Source organism: Antechinus flavipes, chromosome 1 (assembly GCF_016432865.1).
Source record: "Antechinus flavipes isolate AdamAnt ecotype Samford, QLD, Australia chromosome 1, AdamAnt_v2, whole genome shotgun sequence".
Lineage (NCBI taxonomy): Eukaryota > Metazoa > Chordata > Mammalia > Dasyuromorphia > Dasyuridae > Antechinus > Antechinus flavipes.
Genome location: NC_067398.1, coordinates 345049804 through 345066423, shown reverse-complemented (window position 1 = coordinate 345066423; position 16620 = coordinate 345049804). Strand labels below are relative to the sequence as shown.

Here is a 16620-nt window from a genome sequence, read left to right as displayed (position 1 = left end):
TTACTTCTGCCCAGCAGAGAAAGCCATGACAGGTTTTCACATACTTAAAAAGAGTTGACTACCAATCATATCCCCTTCCCACAACAACTTTTTTTTATTCCAGTTAAATATTACCAGCTACTTTAATCAATTCTTATCTGGTACTTTATCAGTGCTTATGCTATTCTAGTTACTTTCTTCTAGACATACTTTAGTTTATCTATATACTTTTATCTTCTTAAGTCTTTGATACTATAAAATACTACCTAGCCACTCTGTCATCTTGCACTTGAATTTGATTTTTCCAGAATCTAAATTAATTCAATTAAAACCTACATGTGTTGTAGGTCTCAGACACTTAACACTTCCTAGCTGTGTGGTCCTGGGCAAGTCACTTAATCCCAATTGCCTGGGGGGAGGGGAAGAAGATGTACCATGTTAGGCACTGTTAAGTACTAGGAATATAAAGACAACCAAATGTGAGATTTTACAAACTAGCCTTGTTTAAATTAATCTCCTGGTTTTGACTGAAATAATTTTGATCCTGATTCCATCATCTAAAATGTCAATATGTTGGCTATTCCTCTCAACTGTGTTATGTACAAATCTGATAAATATGCCAACTAATACTTGTCCCTAAGGCAATAATAATGCAAGCATAATGCCATGCTGTTTCCATTAAAGACTCCTTCAAAGTTGACATCTAACAGTCAATGACTCCCTTATGAGTCAAGCTGTTACACCATTGCCAAAACCAGCAAACTGCCTTTGTGCCACATCTTTATCTTACCCATAAGTATGAAAGATTTGTCATATGCTTTGCTAAAATCTAAGCAAACTATTCCTACGATTTCTCTGATTTGCTGGTCTAAAATGAGATTAATCCAGATGGTCTCTTCATGTCCACACCATTCTGGCTTTTTATGATCAAAGACTCTTTTTTACATATTCATTTTGCATCCCTGTAATGAAAATTTTCTAGAACCTTGCCAGAAATCAAACCCAAGTTTGCTGGCAGATTCACTCTTCCCTTTAAAAAAATTAAAAAAGTATTTGCCAGTTCTGCAGCACTTTCTCTCATCACATTCTTTTTAAGATCAGTAACAGTAGCTCAAAGACACCTACCAGTTCTTTCAGTATCTTGGGATATGACAGAACATTATCCATGGCTAGCTTTTATCTATCCTTTCATTTAACCCTTTCATCTTGATTGGGTCTTACCGTTCCTTAGTTCTCTTCTTTTCCCTAAATATAGTTTAAAAAAACTCTCACAAAACTTTTGTCGTCCTTACCTTTTACTCTTTAACATCAGCTAATTTTGAGTCTACACTTAAGATATTAACAGCCAATTACAAAATAAATTATCATTATAAATACCAAGATAAGAGGAAGAATGGTAAAGATGGAAAAACCCTAGAATGGGACCTCTACACCTATCAACAACTTCCTTTCAAACCTATGAATCTAGCTCTAAATCTTAACTGCTGGCTTCAGTCAATCTAATTCATTCCCAGTTCTGGGACTCAGTTTCAGCCCTATTCTTTGCCTCCTGTATATTCTGGCTATGGTCCATATTCCACTAAGCTTACTTACAAATGTCCTATACTGCTGGTCTGTCCCATGAACTAATTTTCTTTGGAAAGCTAATATATGTGTATTGTAGAGAGTTAGGCAGCTACTACAGCAGGAAACGATACGTATCTATTGTTGCTAAGAGACTTTTTATTCCTAAAATGGCAGAAGGAAAGCACTCAATTTTTCCTCACAAATACATTATATGTCCGTAACATCCCAAGTTTTGTAGTCTGAGAATATAGCTATTTATTTTTATGGGAAATAAGCTGAATTCTAACTGCCTAAGTTTTAGAATATAATTAATTTCTTATGCTCATGAATGATCCTTTAACTAACAAAACACAGTTTGTCTACTAATAAATATAGCTTCAGGCTTATTTCACATCACTTCCCTTTACCCACATTCCAAACAAATTGGGCTCCCTATTCTCTGAACTGACATTCTACATCCAACCTCCAACATTCATATGAACTATTTTCTATTCCTGTAATACAATTTCATTTCAGCTTAAAAATCTTTTATCTTTTGTCAAAGTTGTTATCTCAGATAACAACTTCCTAAATGCCTTCCTAAATACTCTCTTCTCCTTTTTAGTACAATCTCCATCCTGGAAGTACTTTGACTTTACACATAAATACCTACTTCAAAGCCCAAGTAAAATGTAAGCTCTTTGATAGTAAGCCCCAATTATTTTTGTCTTAATTATATCCATCTGGAACAGACCTTCCACTGGATTATTACAACTGTATTAATTTGTCATCTTCAACTTCTTATTTGCCAATTCCCTGCTGCCTATAAATATATCCAGGTCTCCTCTAGCTTTATAAAATATTCACTTAATCCAATTTCTTCTCCCAACATCCTATCTATCTCTCCTTTTCTTGTTCACAGATACACTCTCAGAAAAACTGTCTTCATCCCAAGAGCAAAATTACTTACTTTGTCTCATTTCTCAACTCCTTGAATGTAGTTTCAACTCCACTCAATGAAACTCTTTTCTCCATAGTTAACAATATTTTAATTAGATCCAATGGCTTTTTCTCATTCATCCTTTGTTAACATTTGACACTGCTGACCCATCCTCTTCCTCCAGAAGTTTTTCTGTTTATCAAACAACTGAACTCAGTCTCTACTTTTGAGTTAAAGCTATGTTCTCTCAATGATCTCATTAGCTCCCATGAGTTTAATTCTGTCTATGCACGAAACTCTCAAAATCTACAAATACATCTCTATTCTCTTTAACTCCAATTCTACACTATCAATGGCTTATTGGATATATCTAAATGTATATCTCAGAATCATCTTAGATTCAACAAGTCCAAAGGCTATTTAATCCCATCCCTCTTCCTAACTTTATTTCTATGCACTATCTTTGCACTATCCAAGGCTCACAATTTTATCATCTTTTACTTTGACTATCCACTATCCCTCACTATCTCTTTCCCCCTCATAGCCACCACTAATTCAAGCTGTCATAACCTCTCTTTTAAACTACTACAACTGTAAACTAATTGTCTTTCTAATCATATTCTACATAGGTGTTAATCATTTCCTAAAGCACAGGTCTGCTGTCATTCCCCTGATCCAATGGCTCTCACTTGCTTTACAATCAAATAATATATAATATGTATAGTGCATATGATTTTGCTTCTATTTTTGTTCTACATGAATTTGCTTCTCCGAACTTCTTGAAGGTAAAGATAATTTCATTTTTGTCTTCACATCATCAGCAACTGACGATGCTTGGCACACGATTGATAAATGCTTGCTAATTAACTGTAACTGAATTAAAATCATTATTTAATAACGGGAAAATTGCAAATTATATAGCTAAGCATAGAGTTAAAAGTTGGGCCTGTAATTTTAGTGAAATAGGGAACTCGGAGATGAGAAATGCTTACCCATCTTCTCTAAAACTTACATCTTAAGAGTTGTAGAAAGCTGCCAAGACCCTAAGCTCTAAAGTAATAAAAAGGAAGTAACTTGTTCAGGATCACAATGCCAATGTTTCAGAGACAATATTTAAATATTTAAAACCAGGTCTTAAACTCTATCAATTATGGTACAGCTCCTAATTTAATGTCAAATTTTTAATCCCTTCTCTACTACATAATCAATGATTAATATTTTAAAAAAGACTGCTTTTAGCCTATTTTAACTATTTGTAACCCAGTTCTATGGTACAGGCCAACTTTTAAAACTGAAACAGCAAAATGTGAACTGAATATATTATTTTCTCAGGTAAACTCAAAAAGATCAGACTTTCATCATTTACCTCAGGTCCATTATAACACTATTGTGTTTCAAGAAAAAACACTTTTTTCTTACTCAAACTCATTAATTGAATTTATTTCTTCATAGTCTACAACAGTGGTGTCAAATTCAAATAGAATTGGGGACCACTAAACTATACATAATACCTAGTCCTCATACTGACTTAGAAACTCACATACTGATTAATTTCCCAGCTGCATTTTTATCTGGCTTTGGACCACACTCAAAAGTGTTGTGGGTCATAATGTTGATACCTCTGGAACGTAATATAAAAATCATCTTGTAATTGAGCTTCTCCAAAGTCAGGATTATCCTCTGAAGAAAAGCATATCAGTTCCATCATCCAAACTGTAGTCAATAGCTTTCCACTTTAGTAAGATCAAGAAGACTAATATAGCCTTTGAAAATTTCAAATCACCTTCATGAAGCACCAGTGTAGAATTTTAAAGTAGGCCTTTTCTACATTTAAACAAAAACTCAAATGAATCAGGAAAGCTATTTAAATCAAACATGTAGATCAGTAATTTTAGAATTTAAAAAGTTATTCCTAATCTTCCTATCCTTAAAAGTTCAATGTTTCATCAACTATAATCTTGTAACTTTATTTAATCTCTAAAATAATTCTCACCCTCTCAAAATTGACATATGAGAAGACTTTAAATTTGAAATGATTCTTTAAATTTTATTTGGTCTGTACAAAGTGACATATGTGGCATGAGACTAAGAAATATAGTCAGACATATACTATATAATGCATCAAGTCCTTTATTTTCTCCCTTAACTGTGGTATCAAAGGACAATTTGGGGACAACCACAGAAGGTGCATTACTGATGATTAAAATGTTCCTAATTTCCTGCTATAATTGGCATCCATGAATTCACCTAAAATCTTCTGGAAACTTTATCAACTACTCTAGTAAAACAAATAGAAGTTTCTTATGACTATTTTTACCTTAATGGGCTGAGTGAAGATTGAGAAACAGGTTTACCTGCTTCTTAAGGAAAATATTTCTTCAAATAAAAAATTTAATTGGCAATAGATCATACCAACTAAATCTCAAAACAATGTATATTTAACATATTATTAACTTTGTTTTTATGAAACTATATTTAGCATTTCTCAAAAGTACAAAGCTCTCTTAAAAGTCTTGCATTACTCAGAATTCCACTTTGTAGATCATTTGTAAGGCCAGTAAATTTCCATCAACATGATTTCCCAAACCAGTTCATCTGGCTTTGTCAAATTTCAAAGTTAATGATCAAGTTTACAAAACTATCTTACTCACATTACTCTTATTCTTTATAGTTAAAAACCCTTACATCATCTTAAAAAAAGCCCATTCACTAATCAACACAACTGAACTCACTGAATCTTAGTAATTCAAAGAGAAAAACTGAAGCCCATTTTGTCCTTTACAGTTATCTTAAGAATCAAGAAATGTCATTTTCAACTGGCTGGACTGGATTTCAAGTGATGACTACCAAAAAAAAAATCTGCTTATGGTAAAAAATCATCTAATATGTTTCAGTATGGTCCAATGAGAGCACATTCTACGAAATACACGTTAAAATTCCTACCAAGAGGTAATTTTTAAAGACAACTTTCTTGAACATGTGTTTGAAAAAAACAATACTATTCATACCAAATTATATGTGTGAGACAAAAGAACAAGTAGGATTTGTGTTAAAATTAGAAAAGACTTTCGAGATCATTTAGTCCAAATCTCCAATTTTATAAATAAGGAAACTGAGTGCTAATGATTGCAAATGAACTCTCTCATGATTTATTAAGAATAAGTAGAAGAGGAGAAAAGGTAGGATTTGAATTCAGGCCATTATGTTGTCAGTGAAAAGTAAAATGCTGGTCCTGACTAAGGACTCAAATTAAGGTTGATTTACCCCCCCTACTTAAAACTATCCTTTTCTATATATGACTGTGTCTTCTGGTTATCTAAACTTGTAGAACACTTTTGAGTGTTTTCCAAAACTCATTATTATAAACAAATTATTTATATAACAAAAAAGCTTTTCACTTTACATCAGGATGTGTTCCTTAGAACTATAAATTCATTCACAAAGAATACTACTACTCTATGAAAGATGTATGTTTTCTTTTCTTTCTTTTCATTATTAAAGCTATTTATTTTCAAAACTTACAAAAAGATGATTTTTCAACATTGATCCTTACATATCTTTGTGTTCAAATTTTCCCCTCCTTCCTCCGACCCACTGCCCTAGATGGCAAGTAATCAAATATGTGTGATTACATATAAAACATATATTAAATCCAATATATGTAAACATATTTGTACAATTAGAAAGATGTATGTTTTCATGGGAATAATGACTACATCTATTATTTCCATGGCACAAGGATTATCAGAATTAAGCAAATTCTCTCTTATGAACCAGATGAAGTATGCATCTTTAAGGCAATTTAAGTGTCAGGGATTTGCCTAAACTATTCATGTCAATCTCAAATAGTAATTATGGGTTCCCTTCAGATACATGAGGAATCCTATGGACCTGTATAGAAAACTACATATTAACATTATATTCTATTCTATTAATATTTATTAAATATTTTTCTAATTAACATTTTAATCTGGTTCAAATCACACTCCCATTTGGCTGTGTTCCCAGTTACATTTGCTACATGTCTGACAACTCTTGACTTAGACAACTGAGAAAGAAGTTAAGTTGCTAGTCCACACTTAAAAAACCAATATATCAAAGAGGGAATCTGAATGCAGGTCTTCCCATTTTCAAGGATAGCTTTCTATCCACTATTCAAAGCTATTTATTTCTCTATATATTCTCTTTCTTTGATTTTTAAAAAATTGCTTATTTTTTCCAATTAAGAATTATTTTTGTTACTCTATCCTCTTCACTTTTCTTCCCCAACTCAATTGAGGATTGCCTTCTTAAAAAACTGGAAGGAAAAAAAAGGGCTTAATGTATAGCTATATAATCCTGTAAAGTGCATGTCCACAGTAGCCTCGCCAATTCTAAAATCATATTTTTCTTTCTGCATGTTAAGTTCATAACACAAGTGAGCTATTGTTTTATCTTGATTCTTTTCAATGGGTAGTTTATCACTGTTCATGAATTGTAAAGTTTTTCAAAGTTGTTTTTCCTCAATGTGATTATAATCCTATTTATCATTTCGTAAATCTTCCCTTTTTCCTCTGAAACTGTCCATTTTATAATTTCATATGGCAAAATAATGGTATTTTACATTGGTATATCACAATTTGTTCAGACATTCTCCAAAAGGAAACTCCTTTCCAATTTTTGGCTTTGAAAGAGGTGCTATAAGCAAGATAACTGTATAAATATGTATACATATATTGGATTTAACATACATTTTAACATATTTAACATGTATTGGATTACCTGCTAGCTAGTACAGGGGAAAAAGGGGAGGGGGAGTAGGAGAGGAAAGTTTGGAACAAAAGGCTTTGCAAGGGTCAATGTTAAAAAAATTACCCATGCATATGTTTTGTAAATAAAAAGCTTTAATAAAATAAAATTTAAAAAAGAAAAGAGGTGCTATAAATATTTGCATGCACTATTGATTGATGCTATGACTTGGTTTAGTCATTCTGAAAAGCATTCTGGAACTGTCCAGAAAATTAAAATATATTATAGTTATATGCTTATAGCTATGTCACTATTTACTCTATATTCCAAAGTATATATTCAACAATTATTATTCTCTTTTGAATGTCAATCTAGCAGGCAGCTAAGTGGTGCAGGAATAAAGCATTACCTTTTAAGTCAGGAGGACCTGAATTCAACTGTCCTCACACATTTAACACTTCCTAGCTATGTGATCTTGGGCAAGTCACTTTATCCCAATTGCCTCAGCAAAAAAAAAAAAAAAAAAAAAAGAATGTCTATCTAAAAGGCATGAAGTAGAAGGTCAAAGTTGCTTTAATTTGCATTTCATAATTATCAGTGATCTAATTTCTTCCCTTTGAAAATTACTTATTCTTTGATCATGTATCTAATGTGAAATGATTCATTCTTATAAATTTGAATTAGTTCCTTGTATATCTTAGATATAATATCTTTTATCATACTTTTGCAAAGATCCCCCCCATATGTCTCCCTTCTCATTTTTACTAATTAGATTTGTTTGTAAATTTTAAATTTGTTTTTAAATTTTATATAAATTGTCTGTCTTCTCTTACGTGCTCCTTTTTTATCAAATGTAACGAAATCTTCTTCCCCATGACCTCTTATATTTTGATCACACATGCATTGGTGTATAATGTGAAGTACTGATTTACATTTAATTTCTAGCAGATTGCCATCCAAGTTTTCTTCGTATTTTTGTCAGTTAGTCCTCACTATATATTTTTTAAAGGCTTAAAAATAACAAATGTGAATGTAAAGGAATTTCTACTCAAAAGTTGTTTTTTAATGTTAGAAAGGGGAAAAAATAAACTGAAAGTCACAGCGTTTTAGTGTTGAATGGGACCTCATAAGTCATTTGTTCAACTTCCACCTGAACAGAAGCTTCAATAAATGTGGCCAACCAGCTTCTGTCCAAAAAATTTCAATGAGGAGGAACAACCTCTCTCTACAATCCAAAGGTGAACAATTCAATTTTCTGGTTGCCAAGTTTTTCCTAACAAGCCCAAATTAGCCTTCAGCTTTTGCCTATCACTCCTGCTCCTGCAGCCAATAAAACCCCAGCTTCAATTCCTCTTTCAGAGTCCTTTGATTACTGGGAAGAAAGTTATACTATCTTCCCTGAAGTCTTCTCTTTTTCAACTCCAGTCTACTCGCTCACTTTCTTGATGTGTACTCAAGGTATTTAATTGTCTTGGTTGTAACTCCTCTAGATGTTCTTCAGCTTCTCAATGTTCTTTTAAAACTGTGGTCCTCAGATCTGAATATGATGTTTTAGAAGAGATCTTACTTGGGATGAAAAATGTCATCTGCATCCAGAAAGAGAACTAGGGAAATGAATGTGAATCGAAGAATATCATTTTCACCTTTTTTTTGGTCTGCTCTTTCTTTCTTTTGGCTTTTCCCCTTGTGGTCTGATTTTTCTTCCACCACATGACAAATATGAAAATAGGTTTAAAAGGATTGCATATATTTAACCTATATCAGACTGCTTGCTACCTAGGGGAAGGGGAAATTAAGGAAGGGAGAAAAATTTGAAACAAAGCCCAACAAAAACAAATGTTGGAAATTATCTTTGCATGTATTTAGAAAAATAAAATACTATTGAGAAAAAAAAATGGTCTGATCATGGTCTCCCTTAAAGGATATATTATTACTTTTGTATTCCTATAAAGTATGAGTCTATAAATGCTACTCCAAGGTTTGACTTTGGAAGCTGCCATCATGAACAGCTGATTTATACTGGATCTGTGATATACTAAAAATTGTAGGACCCTTTTCACTAAAAATACTACCTAACTATGGCTTCTACCAAACCTAAACTTGGGATGTTTACTTATTCTACTGAATTTCAGCTTATAAGATTTAGCTCAAAGCTCTAGCCCAAGGGTTTTTTCCTCAAGTACATGAATTTGTTTTGCTTTTTAAAATATACTGATAACTGAATTTCAATGTAATTGGTTTCCTTTGTAGTTAATATGCATTTTAAAATATTTCTTTGAAAAGGAGTCCATAGGTTTCACCAGACTTTAGGAACGGGTCCATATGACTCAAAAAGAAGTTAAGAGCTCCTCTGGACTGTCAAAATCTTTTTGAATTTTGATTGTTGTGTTCTTATGTCTCTTCAGAACTATGTCTCTTACAAACTTGATAAGCATGCCATCTAGACCTTTATTAAGTCATGAATAGGGCAGCTAGGTTGTGCAGTGGTTAGAACACCAGCCCTGAAGTCAGGAGGACTTGAATTCAAATCTAATTGTAGACACTTAACACTTCCTAGCTGTGTGATCCTGGGCAAATCACTTTACCCCAATTGCCTCAGCAAAAAAAAAAAAAAAAAAAAAAAAAAAAAAGTTATGAATAAAAATATTAAAGAGCAGAAAACAGTCCCTGAAACACTCGACTGAAAATCTTCTGTCAAGTTAATATAGAACATAGTGACTACTTTTGAGTTCATTCAATCAATTCTAAAACTAATTTTATGTCATTGATTCATCTTTTTCCATGAGAATAAGAATACTTTAACATTTGCTTTGCTTAAACCTAAAAAAAACATCCTATATCCACAGCATTTTCACACCTACTAATTTAGTAACTCTGTTAAAACATTAAACAAAGTTAGTCTAGCATAACCTGTTCTTGATAAAGCCATGCTGATTTTCTGCAATCAACACTTCATTTATAGTTTTTTTTTTACCAACTATTTCTTTAATAATCTATTGTAGAATTTTCCCAAGAATCACAATCAAGTTCATTGGTGTAGAGTTTGCAGATTCTGACTATACCCTTTTTTCTGTTTCAGTCCTTTGGTTTTTATTCCTGTCCTCCATGATTCTTTCATAGGACTGATGATGGCAACTATGTCATCAGCAAAAACATGCAACAATTTTTTTCTATTATGTGAGGATGTGACATAGCTTAACAAATCGGTTTAATTATTACAAAAATAGAGGACACGAATAAGCATATATATGTGTGTTTATGTACATCAAGGATTGTTTTTAATGTTAAAAATAGATGTGACAAATAGAATAAAATTTTCTCTCTCCAATAATGTCCAGCTGCATACTAAAAATTTCCACTTATATCCCACAAGCACCTCAAAATTAATATGTTCAAAACAAAATCTTTACTCCTTTGAGTATATGTTGAAAATATATGTCACCCAAATTCACCCCCCTCCCAATCAGTAACCAACTCTTGGTAATTCTACTTTCTAAACATTTCTCATAGTCACACTTTTTTTTTTACTAACACCAAAAGTCTAGGCCTCTCCTCAGAACTATTCAATAGCTTAACTGGTCCCCCTACCTCCAACATCTTTACTCTCCATAGAATTACATGCTGTTAATTATAAAGCACAAGTATGACCAAGTCAATTCTCTATTCAGTGACTCCCCATACTGTTTAGGATAACAATCACTTTGTATGGCAGATAAGGTTCTTAATACTCGGGTTCTGGCCTAACTTTGGAGGCTACTTACCTATAATTCTCTTCCTCACACTCTTAAGTGCCAGACAAGCTTCCTTTTTTACTTGCTGCTTCCAAGTATGACATTACATCTTCTACCTCTAAGCCTGAAAACTTTGTCCCTCAGGCCAGGAATGCTTTCCCCATCCTTACTCTCCACCCTTAGAACCAACTCCTTGGTCTTGTCAAGGCCTAGTTCAAATGCCATATCCTTTCTTGATTTCAAGACACCTTTCTTGATTCTTCTAGTTGTTAATGATCACCTTCCCCTCAACCATTGTTACTAAATACATATTTTGCATATACCCTGTATTTTACTTTTCTGTGACTACATTGTGTTCCCCTCACCCCCAAAAGAAAATTCTCTAGACCAACTACTGTCTTATGATTGCATTTTTATGCCCATTGTTAAATCCAAAAACGTAAATGTCTGATCAATAGATCTTCTGAGATTAAGCCAAAAAAAAACTGAAGTGTAAGAGTAGGCTCCTCCAATTTGCCTGAAATTGAGGAAAATTTGTAAACATTTTGAATGAAAAAATGAGAACAAAGTTTTAAAAATTTAACATTACTTAGTAGCGGGTTAAGCTTCATATATATATATACACACATACATATGTATATATATATGTATGTATGTATGTATATGTATAGTTATACCTATACTGGAGGTTCCAAAAGCTGTAGAAGTTTAAAATAGCACTAAAAATTTTAAAACTCCATATTTTTATTTTGCTAAATTCAAAATCCTTCAAGATAATAGCATACATAGATGTCCCATGTTTCTACATAAAATATGTAAATGTGCAATGTAACTCTTAAGGAATATATGAATAGTTTAGTTTTTCCTCTGTGATCTGATCTTGTTGGACAAGGGGTGAATGTACGAACATCTATTTTCTTAGTCTCATAATCACTATTAATGAAAGTATGGCATAAATGTCAGGGAAGACTTAATTGCTAAATGTATTAACTGTGATTTGTATAATTCTTTCCTTAGCCAAATTAATTCTCCTGTCTTGTTTCTAAGGTATTGTCCCAGAAATTATTACATAAAGATGCATTTTATTTACTGTGTAATTTAGAAATACTTGTGAAGTACAAGAAATTTTCCTTTTATGCATTATCAGTGTATTTATAATTAAAAAGGGCCTGTAAAGATCCTCTAATTCAATCCCCATTATTTTACAGATTAAGTAAACTGAAGTCTTGAGAAATAAAATGACCAAGATCACACACATAAGTGGCAGAATTGAGATTGACTAACTTGAAATTGACTAAATTTAGCACACTTTCCTTTGCATCTTGTAGCTTCCCAGATTGTAGGATTAAAAAGACAAGCTGTCTTAACTAATTTTGATAATGTGAACAAATATTAAGTACAATTTAAGGTACTGTTTTTGTGAGATACTCATAAACTTAATATGTGAAATGGTCGGTAAATTTTAGTCACATATTTTTAATTATTCAAGGTTATAAAAACATATTCCATAGAAGGTCCTCCACAGAATTAGCCTAACATCTTAGGAATTCCAAGCTAGCAAACATATTCAAAAATAAATAATAGCTAAGTACATCCTAAGTGAATTTTCTTCCCACACTACAAATTTCCACTTCAAAACTTTTTAGAAAAACTTTTTTTTAAAAGTTGCTCTCTCATCCAATCAAATGTATCAATTAACAACTAGAATTCCAATAGAATTAGCATCTAATGAGATAAGGCACCAGAAAAATGGCCTTTTCCTTTATAAAAGCAGTAAAAAAGCCATACTCTTTTTCTTTTAGAACACTAAGTACTTGGCAGTTTGATTTACTGCCACAGATTTTGATCTGAAACCTCTTTTGTAGGTAAGAACAGGGAAGTTCCAAATACCTCTCAAAAATTTCCATCTAAGCAACATCACAGTTCTCAACAATTATATCAAATGGAGTTTTTCTAGTTTTTAAACAGATGACACATAAGAAAAAAATTTGCTATCGTGTAACATGTTTGAGTTTTTTCTTTTTTCTTTTTTAATTTCCTTCCACTACTCAGATACTGATTAGGTAAAGAGGTTAACACAATGTTATGGACATTTAGAATGTTTGACAAGTATTTACATTTTATTAGGTGTGTTAAAAACTGAATCTTGGTAGTGCTCTCTTGGCGAGGCCTTTCCTCTATCAAAGCAAATAAACACTAGCAACTGCCAATCTTAGAGACTTGCTCAGGATTATGCAGGTAATAGGTGTCACACTAGAAGCTCAGGTATCGTTGACTTCCTGGCCAACTCTACAACAATTAGACCATGCTGTCTAATTGTTTATATTTTAAACGGCTATTTTTGAGTTTATATAGAAAAAAAATTAAAGAAAAAACTGCCTTTTTTTCCTGTATTTAGTGGTCAAATGGGATTTCAAAAATGTTTTAAAAACAAGTTTAAAAAAGATTCCTTCAAAGGCAAAGAAGAAAATCTTAGGTTTTTGCTGGTCTTTGATAAGATAAAAAATATGCAAAGAATAGGACAAAATTTAGAAACCAATATTTGTTTTCCTAGGAGAGTTCCCAATACCAATGATACCATAGTTTGAATCTCTATCCTTCAGTGACTTTACATTAAGATCTATGCATCTATTTTCTCCCTGAGGCACACACCAAAATTCCCTTATTTGTAGGTGCTGAAACCTTAAAATGATCTTCCTAAAATAATAGACAATGACAGATATATCGATGACTCAGTACTATAATGCTTGCACTATACATGTGTTTAATAAGATGGTAAGACAGTAACACTAAAGAAGATTCTTATTTTATCTGGAAACACACTTCCTGTAATACAGGTACCTTATGCATTCAGTGGGATCTGATACTTCCGGTCTATGTACTTTTTAGGATAACTTCTTTGGTCTCAGATAAATTGAAGCCTAAATGTCTCAAGTTGTAGAACTTAACAGTCTTACTATCTTTTATTCCTGAGAATTAAGTTGACCACCAAAGTAGTTTCCAAAGAAGGGGAAAAAAATTCACCAGGGAAAAACAACAGATTCTCACCCCCACCCTGACTTCTCCAACACCACAACAGGATGGCAAGGCAAGGGGAAGATGGGGAGAGGATGAAAGCAGAGAGGTAGGTACTGTTCTAAGGGAAATTCAAAAGTCTTATTCTTTTCCCATTCCTTAAAGGGCTGGTAGGTGATCTGGCTCACTTCCCAAGGTGCCTTAGCCCAAAGTCCTCTCTCCACTTGAAGAAGAGGGGATGGAGAAAAGATAAAGGGGTTAAAAGAGAAAAAACAGAGGAAGGGATGGAGAGAAGGTAGTAGGGGGAAAGAAGAATCAGGAATAGAGAAGAAATGAAGAGAAAGAATGAGGAAAGGGAGAGGAGGAAATGGAAGAGATGGGAAAAGAGGTGAAAAAGGAGAAAAGGAGAGAGGAGGAAGAGCAAGTAGGAAAAAGAAGGACTGGAGGAAGGAAGGAAAAGGAGTAGAGAACTAGTGAAGAAAAGAGGTGAGGAGGGGATGGAGAAGAGTAAAAGTGAAGGAGATGGAATTAAGGAGATAGAAGAGAGGGATGAGAGGGAAGGTGGAGTGAGAGGAAGCGAAGAGAAAGGAAGGGGTGAAAAGGAAGGGGTGAGAGAAAAAGAGGGGATGAAGAGAAGGAATAGAGAGGAAGGAGTGAAGAGAAGGGATGGAAAAGAAGAGGTGAAGAGGAGAAGAGAGAATAGAGAGAGAATGGATAAAAAGGAAGAGATGATGAGGAGAAGAGATAGAGAAAGGGTGAAGGGAAGGGCTAGAGAGGAAGAGGAGAAGGGCTGGAGAAGACGAAATGATGAGAAGAGAGAATAGAGAGGAAGAAAAGAAGGGATAGAGAGGAAGGGATGGAGAAACAGGAATGGGGAGGAAGTGGTGAAGAGTAGAGGGCATGGAGAGGAAGGGGTAAAGAGAAGAGGGGGAGGAGGGGAGAAAGGGAAGAGGAGGAGGAGGAGGGAGAGGAGAAGAGGAGGAGCAGAGGAGAGGATGCAGAGGAAGAGGAGGAGAGAGGGGAGGAAGCTGGGAGAGGAGGCGGAGGAGGAGACTAGCGACAGGAGGGGTCTGCGGGCGCTTCCTCCCCGGGTGCCGGGCCGCCCGTCGCTCGTCGGCTCCGCACTCCGGCCCAGGCCGCGGGAGGCCATCTTAGTTTGTGGGCCTGCAGCCGCGGCTCAGTCCTCCGCCTCCCCCGGGGCCTCTTTCACCCCGGGGTCTACCCGAGCCCTGAGAGGGCGAGGGGGTGGGGGCGGCGGATGGAGGCCTGGTCCAGCGGTCGCTCTCCCTCCTCCTCCTCCCCCTCCTCCTCGGGCTCGGCCGCTCGGGGCATGGGGGTCGGGAGGGGTAGGCTCGGACAAGGGCGCAGCACGACTAGGGGGCCGTTACCTATACTGGGCAGCAGCCGCCGCCGCCGCCGCCCCGCTGTGGGTGAATCCAAAGTAGTTGCCGGTCGCCATTTTGGCATCTTCCCCCAGCCGGCTGGGCACTGCGGCGGGCGCCGCGGAGAGTCGGGTCCCATGGCGGGAGGAGGGAGACACGAAGGGGCGCACACACCGGACAGGGTAGGGAGGATGGAGCGGAGAGGAGAGGGGAGAGAGAGAGAGAGAGAGAGACACGCTGGGTGAGAAGCCGCCCTCGCCCGCGGGGCCCAGGCTGCCGCCGCCGCCGCAGCCGCCGCCTCCTCCCTCCTCCCGCCTCACACACACCCCGAGGCCTCCTCCCCTCCCCGCCTCCCCACCCCCCCTCACCTCGCCATCCCCGTCAGAAGGGCTAGGGACGATAGGGGCTCACGGTGGGGGTAAATTATACTCACCATAGGTGAAGGAAACTACAGGGCATATGGGAATCATGGGCTCGGGCTGCTGCTGCTGAACTCTGAACTCTCACCCGCTGCCTCCCCTCCTCTACCCGGCTCCTCCTCGGCGGAGAACAGACCCGCCGCTGCTCTCACTGCGCAGGCGCTACCGGCCGTGGGCACCCTGGGAGATGTAGTCCACTCCACCTCCTCTCCCTGCCTCTTCGTTTTCCTCCTCCTCTTCCTCCTCTTCCTCCTCTTGACAATCCCTCCTCCTCTTTTTCTCTCTTCCTCCCTTCTCTTCTTCCTCCTGCTTCTCTTCTTTACCCTCCTCCCCTTATTCCTCTTTTTCTCTCCTCCTTTCTCCTCCTCTTTCCCTTGCGGCTTTTCTCCCTTCTCTACCCTCCTCCTCTTACTCCTCCTTTTTCCTCCTTCCTCCTCTTCTTCCTCCTCCTCTTCCTTCCTCCTTTACTCTCCTCCCTTTACTCCCCCTCCGCTTTCGTCCTTCCCCTTACTCCTCCTTCACCCCTTACTCCTCCTCCCCTTACTCTCCCTTCTCTGCTTACGCTCCCTTCTCCCCCTCCTTCCGCCCCCTCCCCTACCCCCCTCCCCTTTTCCTACTCTTGAAGTATCCTCGCTTATTTTCACTTTCGTCTTATCTTCTTTCACTCCTCTCTTTTTTTCGCTCTTCCTCTCTGCATCTTCCTTGTCGCTTCAGTCTCAGCGGTTCTTTAACTGGGGAATTAGGAATTGGACGTTTTTCTAACCCCTTTAGAGACTGAAGGAAGAGAAGAGTGGGAGAAGTGGTATGAAACTAAAACCCTTCCAAAAATAACTGAAACGTTGTTCCGTCTTAGCCTTCCGCCCCCCCTCCCAAACCATCAC

The 16620-nt window shown here is 36.3% G+C and overlaps 1 protein-coding gene across 2 annotated transcripts in view; it reads right to left on the bottom strand.

Annotated features, from left to right (window-relative positions):
• The window catches only part of ZFR (zinc finger RNA binding protein), a 69107-nt gene extending 52874 nt beyond the window's left edge, over positions 1 to 16233 (bottom strand). Inside the window, exons 1-2 of one of the 2 annotated variants that reach the window (XM_051969552.1) lie at positions 15754 to 16233; positions 15327 to 15426 (exon numbers count right to left, since the gene is read on the bottom strand). In XM_051969552.1, coding sequence (XP_051825512.1) covers positions 15327 to 15426; positions 15754 to 15790 — 137 coding nt within the window. In that variant the 5' untranslated portion in view covers positions 15791 to 16233. The remainder of the gene's footprint in view (positions 1 to 15326; positions 15427 to 15753) is intronic. The other variant, XM_051969551.1, reaches the window with a different exon arrangement.
• Positions 16234 to 16620: the final 387 nt, after the last annotated feature.